The sequence below is a fragment of the Pseudorasbora parva genome, chromosome 2, assembly GCF_024679245.1.
Source record: "Pseudorasbora parva isolate DD20220531a chromosome 2, ASM2467924v1, whole genome shotgun sequence".
NCBI lineage: Eukaryota > Metazoa > Chordata > Actinopteri > Cypriniformes > Gobionidae > Pseudorasbora > Pseudorasbora parva.
Genome location: NC_090173.1, coordinates 18,166,557 through 18,184,481, shown reverse-complemented (window position 1 = coordinate 18,184,481; position 17,925 = coordinate 18,166,557). Strand labels below are relative to the sequence as shown.

Genomic DNA, 17,925 nt, shown 5'->3' with positions numbered 1-17,925 from the left:
GCATTATATGGTAAATTATGTGTATTTAAAATGAACATCATTCATATATACTTATTTATTAACTGACAGTTTTCGAGGGGAGACCCGTTTATGACACTGCTATTGCTGTATTAAATTAGCCTACATTGCTGTAAATCATGCAATATTGCCAAAGCTAGGAATATACGAACATAAATAAATAATACATATGAACATGAACAATACATATATGAGCATAAAGATAAAAAAACATCAAAAGAATAGAGTAAACATTATTTTTAAAATAAATAATATTGAAAAGTAATGCATTAGGCCTACAATAGTGTTTTTTTCACCTGGGCTGGGCTTGTTTTTTATAATAAAAAAAGTTCTAAATTTGTGCAAAGGGAAAGAGGGAAAGGGTTTTACCAATAAAAACAAAAAAGTAATTTTTGCTCATTGTTTAACTGAATATTTACAGGTCAGCATCAAGATATTGGTCAATAAAGTGGGATTAAATGGATACAAATATTTGTTTTATTAAACATTTAATTATTGGAGGTTTGCATAGTATTCTGATTTTGCATTTCACTTATTTTATATATTTTGAGGAGTACTGAATCTTTATTGTGCAAATGAGATGAATAAATGCTCACATTTTAGTAGAACTACAATAAGATGTTTACGCAACGCCTCTGCACTCTCCACTGCACGATTTTTCTCAACATGGGGACATGATAGCTGTCAGTCAAATTAATGTGAAAAAGTAACTTGCGTTACTTTTAAAAAAAAGTAACACAGATATTTTTGTTGTAAAGTTGAAAAGTAATGCGTTACTTTACAAGTTACTTTAAAAAGTAATATACTTAAACTTAAATAAACAGTGTAAAAAATTAAAACATTTGATACCAGTGTTTTTAAACACACACACACACACACACACACACACACACACACACACACACACACACACACACACACACACACGGAGAGGGTCACTGTAGTGGACAGTAGGGAAACACACTGAGGTCAGACGCAACACACACACACACACACACACACACACACATAGAGGGTCACTGTAGTGGACAGTAGGGAAACACACTGAGGTCAGACGCAACACACACACAGTAGGGAAACACACTGAGGTCAGACGCAACACACACACACACGCACACACACACACACACACCTGCGTCGCTCAGGCTGTGGCAAACACACGTATCTCGCAGCTAGCTAGCTCTCTCTCTCTCTCGCGGTGCTTTCACTGTCACCGGAAATGACGTGCGATGGCCTCTTTCTCTACTCGGCTGCTGTTAGCTGGCTGCTAGACGGACTGTCGAGAAATCGACAAACCCCGTCAAAAACAAACATATCTGGATCCCGTGCTTTTATTTTGGCACCGGAGTGCGTTGGTCACCCGTCGTCATGCCCATGTACCAGGTAAAGCCCGTCAGTCCCGGTGACATAAAGATTGATTTGCCAACGTGCATGTACAAGTTACCGAATATCCACGCGCAGGAAATGAACTGCAGCGAGCACGCGCTTCAGGTAATCACATTACCAATCAATTCACCATTAAGTTACCACATATGAGCAGTCAATAATACAAATGCGTATGATACACACACAGTCGCTCTTTTGCAGTTTCAGTCTGTCTGATGCAATAGACACATGCTTGTTGGGTATGATTGACAGCTGCAGTGCTTTGTGCCATGAAATGAGAGGCTGGCCCTCCAGAGAGATGTTTGATTTCCTGGAATTACACTTTCATTTTAATAACTGCTGCTTACCAACTAACACCACCACCACACCGATACACTTAGGAAGGAAATGGATCATACTAGAAATAATAATGATAAGGTAAATGATCTAGTTACTATGTATATTAAGGGTGTATGTTAGTTTAACCCCCTAAGACCTAGGAAAACCAAGTTGAATTTAGTATTTTGTCATGTCATTACATTGTTTATAGCTTAAGAAACTATATTTTATCCATATGTTATGCTATGCGCATGAGATATCGGTATAAATGAATTTAGAATTTATTCCCCTTTCATTCACCAAGCAATTTTCAGGTTTCAGGATTTTTATTGGCAAACTTTGTTTAAAGATGATTCTCAGCTATGTTCTGGTGAAACCTCAAAATAAATGGTATCTCTGAAAAGCCCCGAATGTGCTCTTTACAGGACATCCTGACTTAAAGCTGTTACTAATAGTTCAGTCACCCAGGAGGTTAATGCAGCCGGATGTTGTTTTGTATTGTAAAAGTAAATGTTTGGGAGAGGATCCATGCAGTTGTGCATCCTCTGTGTGTCTCAGAATGGGGAGGTGGATCCTGCTGTGAAGGCGCTGGAGGACCGACAGGATGAAATCCTGAGAAGACTGTATGAGCTCAAGGCGACAGTTGACGGGCTAACGAAGACGGTGACCACTCCTGACGCAGACCTGGACGCCACCACACTCTCACACGCGCCTGCCGAATCTGTGTTCAGAGGAACGGCAGATCTAGACTCCCTCCTCGGCAAGGTCAGTATTCAGTCGGGTACACACTGTGCGATTTTGGCCGTCTGAGACAAAATGTGCAAATCATAAAAGATTCCTCTGATCCTAGGCTAAAATCTGAATTCTCAATTGTTAGTTCACATGTTGTGATCAAATTTGACCTCAGACGAAATTCTGGCAGTGTCAGAAGATTTGGGGCTCAGTCCTGCAGTATGACTTCTCCTACGGCGACCGTCAAATTGTCTTAAAGGGGGGGTGAAATGCTGTTTCATGCATACTGATCTTTTTACACTGTTAAAGACTTGGAATCCCATACTAAACATAGACAAAGTTTCAAAAGTTAAGGTGGACGTTTGATGGGAGTATTTCTTTGTCAAAAATACTACTTCCGGTTAGTCATAAGTTTCGGCAAGTTTTTTGAGATCATGCGTCCCCTTTGACGTTAACGGGGGCGGAATTTCCTTGTATGGGCCTTACGGACAATTCTACCGGAAGCGCGTGAGAGAGAGCGAGGGAGAGAGCGAAAGCAACAGGCTACGCCCATCAAAGCGCTGGCTTGTAGGATGCTAAACAGGTGATATAACCAGTAGCTACTGACTTACCCACTGATAGGCCGGCGGTCGATCTGTATTAGCACTTTCCTCACGCGACGGGCGAATCACTTTCCTCACAGAGCGACTCACTTTCCTCACGCGGCAGGCGAATCACTTTCCTCACTGACCGAATCACTTTCCTCACAGAGCGACTCACTTTCCTCACGCGGCGGGCGAATCACTTTCCTCACTGAGCGAATCACTTTCCTCACAGAGCGACTCACTTTCCTCACGCGGCGGGCGAATCACTTTCCTCACTGAGCGAATCACTTTCCTCACAGAGCGAATCACTTTCCTCACAGAGCGACTCACTTTCCTCACGCGGCGGGCGAATCACTTTCCTCACTTTCCTCACTGAGCGAATCACTTTCCTCACAGAGCGAATCACTTTCCTCACGCGGCGGGCGAATCACTTTCCTCACTGAGCGAATCACTTTCCTCACAGAGTGAATCACTTTCCTCACAGAGCGACTCACTTTCCTCACTGCAGCGCGCTGCTGCACACGTCATTATTTAGCTCCGCTCACACGACACGCCCCCACCCGCTCGGCTTTTTTCGGAAAGACTCGGAACAGCGCATCTTTCTTATATAATTATAAAAAAAATAAAGACTTTTCGGAGATATGCATGATGCAATGCTACTCTATAGGTACTCAAGATTGACATGACACTGACTGAAACTGAGTGTTTCACCCCCCCTTTAATTTTTCAAGACAAACCCTGACCAAAACGAGTACTAGAGATTTCTTTGTAGCCACCATTTCAGTCCCGCGTGTAATGCAGCTCACCGAACACGTCATTGATTGATACATTTGTTTCTCACGCATTCAATGATCTCCACTAAAGCAGTCTAAACATGTCAATCCAGTTAACCGAGTTGGGATTGTTTGCTGTTTGTTTCTGTTCCCTTTGTTTTGCTAGCCATGATTTGGCATGGGCTTTATGGCAACAATCTTATATCAAGAATTAAAGGGTTAGTTCACTCAAAAATGACATTACTGTCATTAATTTCTCACCCTCATAACATTTCAAACCAATAAGACCTTCATTCATCTTCAGAACACAAATCTGATGAAATTCGAGAGCTCTCTGACCCCTCCATAGACGGCAACACCATTAACACTTTCAAGGTCCAGAAAGGAAGTGAAGACATCGTTAAATAGTCCACGTGACTTCAGTGGTTCAACCTTAATGTTATGAAGAGACGAGAATACTGTTTGTGCGCAAAAATAACGACTTTATTTAAAATGTTCGTACTGGGCTATGTCAGTCTCATGCTATTCATGTTGTAAATACAGTGCAGCTCCTGCATCATCACACTCATGCCGTGGTGCTCGCATGAACCGCATCGGCTGCCGTAGATGTCAAGAGAACAACTGGAGTCACGTGGACTATTTTAACAGTGTCTTTACTTCCTTTCTGGACCTTTTAAGTTGCAATGACATTGCTGAATACTGAGGGGTCAGAGAGCTCTCGGATTTCATCAGAAAGATCTTCATTTGTGTTCTGAAGATGAACGACGGTCTTAAAGGTTTGGAATGACATGAGGGTGAGTAAATAATGGCTGAACTAAAAAATTTGGGTGAACTAACCCTTTAAAGGTTATTTAAGGATTTTATATAACAGGCAATAGTAGTCAGTGAGCTTGTGCGGCAGTTAAACTGGAGTAAGATCAGCTTCATTGCTTATAAAGGTCTCATTTTCTGTATATAACCTCTTCATAATTTAAATAAAAGAACACACTGCAAAAGTTTTGTTAGTGACAACCGTATTAAATTGTGGGACTGAATCTGAAATTGCGGTGATTTAAATGCAGTTAAATTTAAATGAAGAAAGGCAAAAACATCCATTTATGAGTTATTTATATTTATATTATTACATATTAAAAAAGTTAAATCATCAATATGTAATTTTTCGCTGCTAGAGGTCACTTTTCTTGATGACACCTGGATTTCGTGGAGCTTTTATTATGCTGTGACACTTCCGCTTCTTCCGCTCGTGTGTGTGTGTGGTAACACAGCTCTGTTTTATCATATTAGACACATTTGAGTGTATTAAAGGTTATGTTATAATGCTACTCTGTTTGTTCACTCGGCGCCTGCTATGAGACGTGTTCACACTGCAGTGAGCTAGATCGATATTAGGCATGGTGAAACATGATACTCGCAGTAAATCAAGAATTACTGTTTAAGCTATAGAACAAGTAATTTGTTTTCTGTCGATGAATGTCCAAACACTTGCCCACCTGTCTAATAAAAAAAAACACACATCATATATTAAAACATCTTTAGGGTTTCCATGGTTTCTACAAAATAAAACCGGAAATCGAGGAGAACGCGAGTGTTATGTCATTGATAGGTGACTCACGGTCACGGCCCATATCCTGATTAAAATGTATTATTTCTCTATATTCTCTGGATTTAAACATTCTTGGAAACATTTGGGATAATGCAAGTACAACAAAATATATTTCATTTTTCTAGTGGTTTTTGGATATTTTAATCAAAAGATCTTGTTCACTTTAGAATTATAACTTGCTGATTTATACTCACATGGGGGTGAGTATATACAGAATTATACTCACCCCCATGTCATCCAAAATCTCAGAAAAACCCCCAGTCTTCAGTGGAAAATAATTTTTGAGGAAAACATTCCAGGATTTTTCTCCATATAATTGTCCTTATATAAACCAACAACAAGGTCCAAATTTCAGTTTCTTTGCAGCTTCAAAGAGTTCTGCATGTTCTCAACCGCTGGAATAAGGGTGACGTGCGGGCCATTTTCTAAAACAAAAACCAAAAATGTATATACTTTTTAACCACAAATGCTGGTCTTGGCACTTGCGTCCACGACTTCACACATAATGTAATAATCACGCTGGAAATGTCATGTCATCTGTGTACTCTGGTTCAATAAGTTAGAATGTTCTCCTTCAACTTTATTATCATCCTACATTGTTGTTTTACCTGTTTTTGTTTTGTTTTGTAAAGGGCGTTTGACTGTACTTCCACCTACGTCATGCATGACCTTTCCAACGTGACTTCATAATCTGTGGTTAAAAAGTGTGTGTATGTATGTTACTCACTGTGCTCATTGTTCAGTCTTCAAACTTACAAACGTTCTTCTTTGTCCTCCAGGACCTGGGTGCACTGAGGGACATCGTGATCAACGCCAACCCAGCCCGTCCTCCTCTGTCCCTGCTGGTGCTTCATGGCCTGCTGTGCCAGCGGTACCAGGTGCTGTCCAGCGTCCATTTGCACTCCTCTGTGACCGACGTGCCCCCTCCGCTCATGTCCTGCCTGGGTCCGCGCCACATAGACAGCTACGCCCGCCACCGTTTTCAGCTGGGCTTCACTCTCATATGGAAAGACGGTGAGAGGATACAAAAGAGAGCGCAGCATGTCTTGAAGGATTTGTTCACCCAAAAATGAAAAGTATCCTATAATTCACTCATACTCAAGCCATCTTTGGTGTATATGACTTTCTTCTTTCAACACAATCAGAGGATATTAAAAATAATCCAAGCTTTATAATGGGAGTGAATGGTACCTTATATTTTAAAGCCCATAAAAGTGCATCCATCCATTATAAAAGGACTCCACTCGACTCCAGGGGGGTTAATAAAGGTCTTTTGAATTGAAGCCATGTGTTTTTGTAAGAAAAATATCCATATTTATAACTTCCGGCGTCCGGTAATGGATGTACACCAGTCTATTTCTGGCGGAAGATTGACCTCTGACCCAATACATGACGAAAGCGCAGAAACAAAGAGGATCGAGCAAAACAAGACTAGGGAAATATTGGAGGAGTTTGTATTTGTTGCCCAGCTCTGTTTGTTTTGAGTCAGAGGTCACACTTGCCCCCCAGAACTCGACTCATGTTCCGTTACCGGAAGCCAGTGATTATAACTTATAAAAAAGGATATTTTCCTTACAAAAACCCATCGATTTGCTTCAGAAGGGCTTTATTACCACCCTGAAGCTGTATTTATGATGGATGGATGCACTTTTTTGAGCTTCAAAATCTCATCCTCTATTCATTCCCATTATTAATCTTGGAAGAGCCAGGAATGGGATATTATTTTTTATAACTGATTGTATTCGGCTGAACGAAGAAAGTCATATACACCTAGGATGGCTTGAGGGAGAGTAAATTATGGGGAAATTTTCATTTTTGGTTAAACTAACCCTTTAAGGAAAGACGCTAACATTTATCAGAATGTGTTTTCCAGGAGGGCTGCAGTGCATTCTGTTGTTCTCTTGTAAAACCAGACTGATGTGTTTAACGCTCCTCTAGAGCAGTGTTACTCATTGCGCGGTTGTGAATGCGTATCAATAGTACGAGTGTGCAATCACGTGGAATGTATATGAGTTTTGGTGTGCATATGCTACGCAGTTTTTCGCGTGCATATGATACGCACTTTATGGCGTGTATATGACACGCTCTTGGATGGGGGTGGGGGGTTTGTGCGTATAATACGCGTATCATATGCACGCGAAAAACTGCGTTCCATATGCACGCCATATACATTCCACGACGCTAAGTTAGGACGATTCTAACAGAGAAACCGCCTCACCAATGAACATCTTTCATGCCTCACAAGGATTGCAACGACAAGCTACAAATACAACATGAAGAAAGTCAAGGAAATGCATGCATGCTTCCGCTCATCCCAGCATGTAATTCTGCTTTTTTGGATGGCGGGAGGCTTCGGCTTCGGCTTCGGTCCGTCTTTTTTAGTCTGCGTGTTCTTCAATCCACAGCGGCGCGGAGCAAAGCGCACGTCAGAAGCAGAGGTGTGTGTGTGTGTGTGTGTGTGTGTGTGTGTACATCTGAGCCTCTGTAGCAGATATAGGCTATGCACCTTTTGTAAAAATGAAAGTTAAGACATCTGTCATTTATTTTTCTCTTGTATTGTATCTTCAGTTTTCTTTTTGCAGCCAAGTTTTATTTTCACAAAAATATTCAGGCAAATTAATAAACTTTTGTCTACTCTAATTTCAACATTTTTAACTGAAAATATGCCTATGTTATTCATAATGTAGGCCTAATTAACGAACAAGAAATATTAACAAAGCCATTTTCATCAGATTAGGCATTTTTAGTGCTATTGTTATCTAATTTTTTGGCCTTCAGAACATCTTAAAATGCACATATGTAGATCATAGAAATCAAAATTTTCTCGGGGGAGCATGCCCCCCGAACCCCACTAACATTTTGGATCTCTGTAATTATAAACATTATTGGATACAAATATTACATGTAAAGTATGAACATGCAGTAAGGGGGTAATATTTGCTTTATAAGTAATAAACAGCCAATATCGTTTGGGTATGCATGTTTGTAAGATACTAGTTAATGGCGCAATTTGGACACTACACTATGCTACCATTTTTTCCATAGCTTACCCTCACTGGGGGGTAAGCTCCCCTAAAACGAAAATCCTAGAAACGCCCCTGCTTTGCAATAAAAGTGGCTCTCCTATTGATTTTGTGCTATCAGTGCGGCTCTCATGAAAAAAATAGTGAAGACCACTGCCCTAGAGGATGTGTGAAGATGTTGTGTCAAAATGCATACGACTCAACTAGAAATGAGGCCAAAATAATAAGCTTGAAAGTTGGTGTGTCACTTGAAATACTGCTCTTTGAAATATTAAAGGCAAAAATGCCTGAAGACTTACTGGCACAGAGTTTTAAAAGTGATTCTGGTGCGCAGTGTGGTCTGATTAACTTTTCAACATTAAATTTCATGGAACATCTCGAGGGCAACATCCTACATATTACAGTGTAGTGTGAGATCTTGGGTTTCCATCATATATTTCTGCAGTACAGTTCTGCAAGTTAAAATCTCATTCCTTTTCTCTATAGACATGATTTTTGGCAATACTTTCATGGAAACCTAAAGTCATTGTGATTTCAGCTTAAAAAAAAGGTACACTCTATAAAGTCTCTTATGTTCTTATGCTTATACAACATGCGTCTCTTATGTTCACTAAGGCTGCATTTATTTGATCAATAGTAAAGTAAAATACTGTGAAATATTATTACAATTTAAAATGTGAATATTTTAAAATCTAATTTATTCCTGTGATCAAAGCTGTATTTTTAGCATCATTCCTCCAGTCTTCAACATCACATGATCCTTCAGAAATCATTCTGATGATTTGATGCTCAAGAACAAAACAAAACAGCATTTATGATCAATTGAATGCGTTTTTGCTGAAAAGAAGTATTAATTTATTTTAATTTTAAAAATCAAACTTGCTTCAAAAAGTACTTTTAATTAAACGCAATCTCTGGTGGAAATTTTGCAGGTTGTACTTAGCAGATTGAAAACAACTTTTAATCAAATTATGAATGGGTTCTATTGAGTAAAAATGACTAAATTAATAATTACTAAAGCTGCCAATCACTTCAGTTCACTATTTCTTGGTAACTCTTTCATTTTACAGTTTCCTTTTGCATGGTTGCATCCAGCTATCCCTAAACCAAACCATATTCCTAATCCGAACCCTGTAGTAAGTACATGTTGTGAATTAATATGACTTCAAATTAAATGAATAATTACATTGTAACACGGACTCCTTAAAATAAGGTGTAAAGAGTGTTATTTTTCAATAACGTCTGTTTTAAAGTTGTCTAAACTGCACAAAATTCTTGTTTTGTGTTTATACTTAATTGAGGGGTTTTCTGTCAGTGAACTATAAAGCTGAATTGAAACTTTCAGCAGAAATGGCAGTACTATCAGTCAATGCTAGCCAAAAAGAACAAATAAACAAAACATTGCTATATAGGTGGAGCAGGTTATTACATTTTGACAACACAATTATAAAGACTCAAAAACAAAATGTGCACAGATGAAAATGGTGTGCATTTGTTAACATTAGCTCATGCATAAACAATGAGAAATATATTTTACAGCATTTATTAATGTTAGTTTTTAACTCTTTTCCTGCTATTGACGAAAATTTCTGGCTTTTCATGTATTTTTTTAATTTATTTTTGTTTTTACAAATCTTCTGAATGAGTAAAGAATCTCCTGATTGAAACACAGGAGAAGAAGAAACAGAAACAAGCAATAGTGTGTATGCAGATGCATATGTAAAATAACATTAAACAGCATATAAATCAAAACTACCTAATGTTACTGAATGAAATGTAGAACCAGGACAAGCTACAGGACTGTGAAGCTTTGGGGTGTTGATAGACTCCATCTACTCCATCTGTGTTTTGATCATCGCTCTGAATCTGATTGGGATGTTGTCTTTGACAAAAATGCAATTTTTCTTAGCTTTTTGCTTAATTCTTGAAACTGTTGATTGTAAAAAAAAAAAAAAATTAAAGCAGAGGGTCTTTTCTTTCTTTTGATATATTGCATGTTCAGATATTCATACAGCAATATATCCATGAACATTTTGAGAAAACAACTTTTTTTTTAAAAATATATGTTTTGTTAACTTAACAGATGCACCTTTAGAAATTAAAAATGTTGAAGTACCATATTGTTATGAATACAAGACACATTTTTTTTCTTAGAAATGCATCTAAAAAAATGGTTAATCTTATATTCAGGGTCTAGACTTTTAAATGTCAGTAATACACCTGCAACAATAGGTGGTGCCAAATACATGTAAAACAGGTGTGCCGAGAAATACGGTGTCAGAGTTTAAAGGAATAGTTCCCCCAAAAATTAAAATTAGCCCATGATTTACTCACCCTCAAGTCATCCTAGATGTATACGACTTTCTTCTTTCAGATGAATAAAAATTGAGTTATATTTAAAAAAAAGTCCTAAGTGACGGGGATTGTTGCTCTGTTTTTGAAGTCTATATAAATGCATCGGTTAATCAAATAATGTGCTCCACACATCTCTGGAGGGTTAATAAATGCCATTGGAAGTGAACTGATGCGTTTGTGTAAGAAAAATATCCATATTTAAAACATTATTAAGTAAAGTTTCGGCTGATCGCCTTCCGTATTCAGTTTATGGGAAAAGTGTTGAAAGTGCCTCTGCATTTCAAAGGCTAACATGACCAGTTACGCCAAGCGGCAACCTCCCGCAATCTCTCTTGAAGCCAATACGGAAGTAATGTAAACTGCAATTCCTCAACTGGCCACTAGGGACAGGCTCCAGAACGGAGCAGAATCTCATTGAGCCCCATGTTAAAATTCTCAACTTTAAAGCAGAAAAAAAACATGTTTACAGCCTGGTACAAATTGTGGTTTTGGCTTATAAGGCTAATTTTGATCTTCATGACAACTCTGAGGGGGGTGAATTTTTTTATAACTCATTCGTTTACGTTATATAAAGCCTTAAGGTTCTGCATAATTAAGGGCGTGGTTACAGGTGGATAGCCATTTATCCGCCGTCTATAGTCATTGCGTCACCTCAGCTCCGCGCACATCCCGCCTTTTTGCCCATTTTCTGTTATCCGGGAGTGACACGCGTTGACTCGCTCACAAGATGGCAACGCCCAGCTCACCCATACTTTAAGCTTCAGAACGGCTTATCAGAATCCTATGGGTGACGTCACGGACACTACGTCCATATTTTTTTACAGTCTATGAGTTACACTCATCAGACGTTGCGTACGCATCTTAAACTCTGAGAAGGCACTTTTAACACTTCCACGGAACGCGATCAGCCAGAACTTTAATCAAAAAATTATTATTTTCAGAACAATCTAGTATAAGTATTGTTCATTGTTAGTTCATATTAACTTCTATTAGCAAATGAAACATTATTGTAAAGTGTTACCATTTATCCTATAAGGAAAAAAGGGAATAAATGGGATATAAAAACTAGAACCAATATTTATAGAAAAAAAACCATAATTCTAGATTATCCATACACTCTATATAATGCTCCAGTAGCTCCAAATGTTTGTGCTAACCGTTGTGTCTTTTGTCTCGTTTCAGTGTCGAAGCTGCAGATGAAGTTCAACACGCAGAACATGTGCCCGATCGAGGGGGAGGCCAATGTGGCGCGCTTCCTCTTCCGTCTTTTGGGAGCCGAACCCCAGGACCCGGTCGCCGCCACGCAGATGGACAGCTGGATCGATACGGCAGTTTTCCAGCTGGCCGAGGGGGGCAATAAGGAACGCGCGGCCGTGCTCAGGTCACTAAACGGGGCTCTGGGACGTTCCCCGTGGCTTCTAGGCGAGGAATTCTCTCTGGCCGACGTGGTGTGCGCCTGCTGCGTCCTGCAGGCCGGCCAGACCAGCTCTGCACCAGCGAACGTACAGCGCTGGCTCAAGTCCTGCCAGAACCTGGGCTACTTCGCCTGCGTGTATCCGTTACTGCAGTGACGAAAGCTGCGAGATCAGGGCAGGTCGTACTCTAGCTGAAACCAGGAAACCGATACACCGCAGTTAATCGTGTAATGAAAAGGGAAATGCAATGTGACATCATCAATAACCATTTGTAAACCTGTTCTGCCAACAAACACTGTTACCTGAGCTCAGGTCTGTAGTATGATATGTTGATGATGATTTAACTGGAGTGGATCTAGAACTGATCCCAGGCCAGGTCAAACACTCAGAGAGAGGGCATTACTGTAAACACAACTCCCTCCCGCCTTGTGCCTAATAAAATGCTGTACTAGAAGTTGCTGTGTGTTTGTGTTACATATTATATGGGGTGTTAAAGGAAACATTTGAAATGTCAACCCAAGGACCTGCAGGTATGTGATGTACAAGAGGTGAGACTTTGTAGTGTCTTTTTCGCAAAAACCTATTAAACGTTTTCACTTCGGGTCAGACGGGTTACAGATTGATTTCTTTTTAATAATACAGGCAATGGAGCAATTACTTTCACATGTATTAGAGCAAAGAATGGCAGTTTTTTTTTTGTAAAGGATTGGACTTTTACTCGGCAAGGACATTAAATTATCAAGTAAACCATAACATGTTGCGAAACATTTCTAATTACTTTTTAAAATAAATGCTGTATTTTGAGCTTTGTTCATCAGAGAGTCCTGGAAATAAATGTATCATGTTTTCCACAAAAATATGAAGGAGCACTGTTTTAAACATTGATAATGATGAGTAATGATACTGAAGATACAGCTTTGATCACTGGAATAAATTACATTATAACTGATATAACGGTTCAAAAAGTAATAAAAAATGTTCTTTTTATATAAAATGTTAAAACGACAATTGTTTTATTACAATCAAAATGGCCCAGAGCCTGTAATGCTTTTCTGTAACCTGTGGATGGCAGCAGAATACGCAACCAAATACCCACAAATCATTTTAATTTCACAGCTCTCAGTTTCAGATCTTACCTCCGCTCACAGAGGAAACAATTCACACAATACAGATCAAATCTCACTTTATCAAGGTGAGAGGTTTAAAAATATGATTTAGCAATGGTTGGGCTCCTGAATTGACATCTCTAAATAATGGAATCTGGACAATGAACACATTTTCCCCTAAAATCAGAGTGAATCAGGTCGATAAGAATATTTTTAGTATATTTGTGCAATACACGCAGAAGGTTTAGGCTTAGGTTATGACCGTGATTTTACCAAGCAGGGCATAAACGCCACAGGTTGTTTACAGTAGGCTAGGTAGTAAACCATTACAGAAGATAAGTAAAGAAAACGGTATTTTCTCCATAGGTCTAGCCAAGTTTTTACAATTTAGTTGTAAAATCACTTTCTCACCTTAAATTGGGTATTAAACGGGAGTTACGGATCAATAGATGGTTCTCGAACAAGAATAAATGTTGTAGGGTGGGGTTTGATTTTGCCCATGGGGAGTTGATTGTATGGTTGGATGAAGGTGGTTTGCTATTGGTGGATCTCACGAGATTGGTCATAAGAGAAGAGCCGCACCTGTCATATTGGTATTCCTAAACTAACTCTATTGAATTATTAGGTTAATAGGAAATGATTCTAATGAGAAAAAATTGCCAGCTCTATAGACATAATTTTTCTATCTGAATTAAGTCTCCCTGTACATTTTTTAACGGAAATGTCAGTAAATTGTTGTTTAAAGTCTGAAATTTCCCGTACTTATTAAAAAGTTTTACATTTATGTTTATGAGATCAGCAGGCAGACGAGACACTTCACAAATGTCAAAGTGCGCAATCTTATATCGGAATAAAGATTTATGCTTGTAACGTGAAATCGCTTTGCCCTGTGTGTTTTTGTTCATAGTTTTTGTTCAGTCTAACTGCATGTTTCAACAATGATTTCGTTAATATCATGCATTTCGAAACCAAGTTAATGATTTAAATGATGGTTAAGTTAATAATAAATTAAACAACATAGCACTTTAGGCTACACATATGGAAACTAAGTAAAATGCCATTGAATTTGTGCTGTTTTTAAGAGTCTGCAATGTTGCTCAATCAGGAAAAGGGCTGTGACGGTATGGGATTTTTCTTACCGCGGTGAATAAGCAACACATCACGCGGTTTGGCACATGCGCTCCAGGTGATTAATGGTGCAATCAATCACAGTTCTAATTGCAAGAAAACATGTCAAAAAGAATATTCCCAAAATGTAAATGTTTAGCTCATCCAACAAAGTTATGCATTTAATCACTAATGTTGTTTCTGTGCATTGAGCGAAATGGAGGGACAGAAATCTCTCAGGTTTTAACATCACATTTTCAGGCTTATTTCACACCCACCGTTCTTCTGGTACCTCAGTTTCAAGCTGGCAAACTCATTTCAAGTGCTTTCATTTACACGGCATACATCAATATATAGTTGTGAAGACACGTGGGATTTGTCTGTGGCTATGTTGTTCAGGCAATGACATATCAGAATTTGTGTTGTCACTTATCTATTCATTTAAATAATCATCACTATTTCTTATACTTTGGTTAGGGTTATTTCTTACTTCAAAACGCACATGATTGATACCTCAAATGTTTGATAGAAGTGTGATATTGCTTTTAGATGATCAAACAACCAAAACAATTGGTTACACTTTATTTCAGTAGTCTAAAAACTATAAGTAAGGTTGCAACCTCATGTCAATTAGCAGTCATTTGATTATTAGTAGACTGCTAGGTTAAGGTTAGTGGTTTCATTTATGGTACACAGAAAAATAGGGTGCCAAAATTGTACCTTTAGGGGTACAACAGCTTGTTGCTGGGGCAGTACCCTTAAAAGGACATCTTTGTACCTTTTTTACTCCTAAAAGGTGCATGTTAGTACCTTTGAGTACAAGTGTATACTTTAAGGTACTACTATGAACCTTTTTGTGGTAAAAATTGTACAAAGTTGTTCTTTTAAGGGTACTGCCCCAGTGACATGCTGTTGTACCCCTAAAGGTATAATTTTGACACCCTATTTTTCTGTGTGTAAAATAGTTTCTAATAATTCTACTAATAGGGCTAATAGTGCAGAGATGCTGCATATTATATTATATTATATTATATTAAATAATATGAATTAAATAATATGAATTAAATAATATGAATTATATTATATTATATTATATTAGGGTATATTTATTATATTATATTATATAATATTATATTATATTATATTATATTATATTATATTATATTATATTATATTATATTATATTATATTATATTATATTATATTATATTATATTATATACTGATCAGGCATAACATTAGGGTAGGTGAATAATACTGATTATCTCTTTATCATGGCACCTGTTAGTGGATGGGATAAATTAGGCAGCAACTGAACATTTTGTCTTTAAAGTTGATGTGTTAGAAGCAGGAAGAATGGGAAAGTGTAAGTGTAAGGAGCGAGTTTGACAAGGCCCAAATTGGGTTGGCTAGACAACTAAGAGCATCTCCAAAACTGCAGCTCTTGTGGGGTGTTCCCGTTCTGCAGTGGTCAGTATCTCTCAAAAGATCTCCACGGAAGGAACAGTGGTGATCCGGCGACAGGGTCATGGGCGGCTACGGCTCATTGATGCACGTGGGAAATGAAGGCTGGCCTGTGTGGTCCGATCAAACAGACGAGCTATACTGTAGCTCAAATTGCTCAAGAAATTAATGCTGCTTCTGATAAAAAGGTGTCAGATATGAGAATACACAGTGCATCACTGTTTGTTGCGTATGGGGCTGCATAGCCGATCAGAACTGGGAACCAAGGAGCAGTGGAAGAAGGTGGCCTGGTCTGATGAATCACGTTTTTCTATTACATCTTCAGGATGGCCGGGTGCGCTTGCGCTGCTTACCTGGGGAACACATGGCACCAGGATGCACTATGGGATGAAGGCAAGCAGTGTGATGCTTTGGGCAATGTTCTGCTGGGAAACCTTGGGTCCTGCCATCCACATGGATGTACTTTGACATGTACCACCTACCTAAGCGTTGTTGCAGACCATGTACACCCTTTCATGTAAACGGTATTCCCTGGTGACTGTGGACGGTCTCTTCCAGCAGATAATGCTCCTGCCACAAAGCTAGAGTGGTTCAGGAATGGTTTAAGGAGCACAATGAGTTTGAGGGGTTGATTTGGCCTCCAAATTCCCCAGATCTCAATCCAGTCTAGCATCTGTGGGATGTGCTGAACAAACAAGTCCAAACCATGGAGAACCCACCTCACAACTCACAGGACTTAAAAGATCTGCTGCTAACATCTTGGTGCCAGATACCACAGCACACCTTCAGGGGTCTAGTGGAGACGGGTCAGGGCTGTTTTGGCAGCAAAAGGGGGACCAACACAATTATTAGCTCATAATGTTATGCCTGTTCTATGTATTAATTATATATTATATTATATTATATTATATTATATTATATTTTATTTTATTTTATTTTATTTTATTTTATTAATTATATTATATTATATTATATTATATTATATTATATTATATTATATTATATTATATTATATTATATTACAGAATGGACCATTAGACAATGAAATTGAAATTTTCCTTTGGGTTAAAACAATATTTTGTTATACAAAATATAAGGGCTAAATCAGTGTAAAAGTCAGAAAGCTTGCTGTTAATCAGAAACATCATGTAAACCTATTTTTAATGTATCTTCATCTCTGGGATAGAGTGTAGGAAAGCAGCTAGCTGTGAATAGATCCTTTCCATTTACTTCCTACTAATGAAGGCCTGTGTTCATCTCGACCGACCCAATCAGTGTGTCTGCATTCAGCGCTCTCACTCCAGCCATGCACATTCTCCATCGATCCACTGGGCTGATCACACACTCATCTGGGGGTCCTGCTCAATTTCTCCACCTCCACCATACTTATTAGACTATAAATATCAAAGATAGACTACAGTCTCATACAGCACAGCCGCACCTCTGTGTCTATGTTATGATGGCTTCTCTGAGAAACGTTCATATTGCTAATGGAGTTAATGGCTTCCATGTTCAATACTGCAATTTTTGTGTCAAACGTGTTAAGCTAACAAACAACCGGTTGTTGTTGTAATGTCTGTTTCCCAGGAGAGACTGATTCATCACTTTGCTCTGAGGGTCTGGCTGGACCAGATTGAAGGAGAACGGATTTCTCAGGTACTACTTGAAGCAAATTCCATAAACAATTGCTTTTTTTATTTATTTGTCTGCCAATAAGGATCTGTTTGATTTTCTGTTTCATTAAAGCATGTTGCTTTTACAGCTGGACAAATGATAGGAAGGGTGCTATTATTGGCTTACTTCCCAGATGTTATGCCACTTATTTATAAGTATCCCGGTTCTACCACGTTGTTTTTTTAAAACATGTATAGGGCCTACCATAAAAATTCTTGGAAATACTTTGGAGAACCACATAAATAGCTTGATTCATAAGTAAGCTTTCAGTACATTGGTTTCAAAGTACCATGCATGGTTTTACAATTTGAAGCCATCACAACAATACAATACAGCGCCTTTTTAGAGGTATTTTTGGACATACCTTC

The 17,925-nt window shown here is 38.5% G+C and overlaps 1 protein-coding gene across 2 annotated transcripts; it reads left to right on the top strand.

The window, feature by feature from the left end:
* Nucleotides 1-1,231: 1,231 nt before the first annotated feature.
* aimp2 (aminoacyl tRNA synthetase complex interacting multifunctional protein 2) lies at nucleotides 1,232-12,661 on the top strand. 2 transcript variants are annotated; one of them, XM_067457964.1, is made up of 4 exons: nucleotides 1,232-1,401; nucleotides 2,281-2,487; nucleotides 6,194-6,428; nucleotides 11,975-12,661. In XM_067457964.1, exons 1-4 carry the CDS (start codon nucleotides 1,387-1,389, stop codon nucleotides 12,361-12,363), a joined length of 846 nt encoding a protein of 281 aa, XP_067314065.1. In that variant the 5' UTR covers nucleotides 1,232-1,386; the 3' UTR covers nucleotides 12,364-12,661. The 2 variants fall into 2 exon arrangements, with proteins under 2 accessions (XP_067314065.1, XP_067314056.1); XM_067457955.1 differs by having other exon boundaries at nucleotides 1,233-1,509.
* The last annotated feature ends 5,264 nt before the right edge of the window (nucleotides 12,662-17,925 follow it).

Excerpts from the sequence above, each read along its gene's own strand:
- aimp2 (XM_067457955.1), top strand. The coding sequence starts at position 1,387 with ATGCCCATGTACCAGGTAAAGCCCGTCAGTCCCGGTGACATAAAGATT. Across the intron at positions 1,510-2,280 it reads GCAGCGAGCACGCGCTTCAG|AATGGGGAGGTGGATCCTGC; the intron begins GTAATCACATTA and ends TGTGTGTCTCAG. Across the intron at positions 2,488-6,193 it reads TAGACTCCCTCCTCGGCAAG|GACCTGGGTGCACTGAGGGA; the intron begins GTCAGTATTCAG and ends TTTGTCCTCCAG.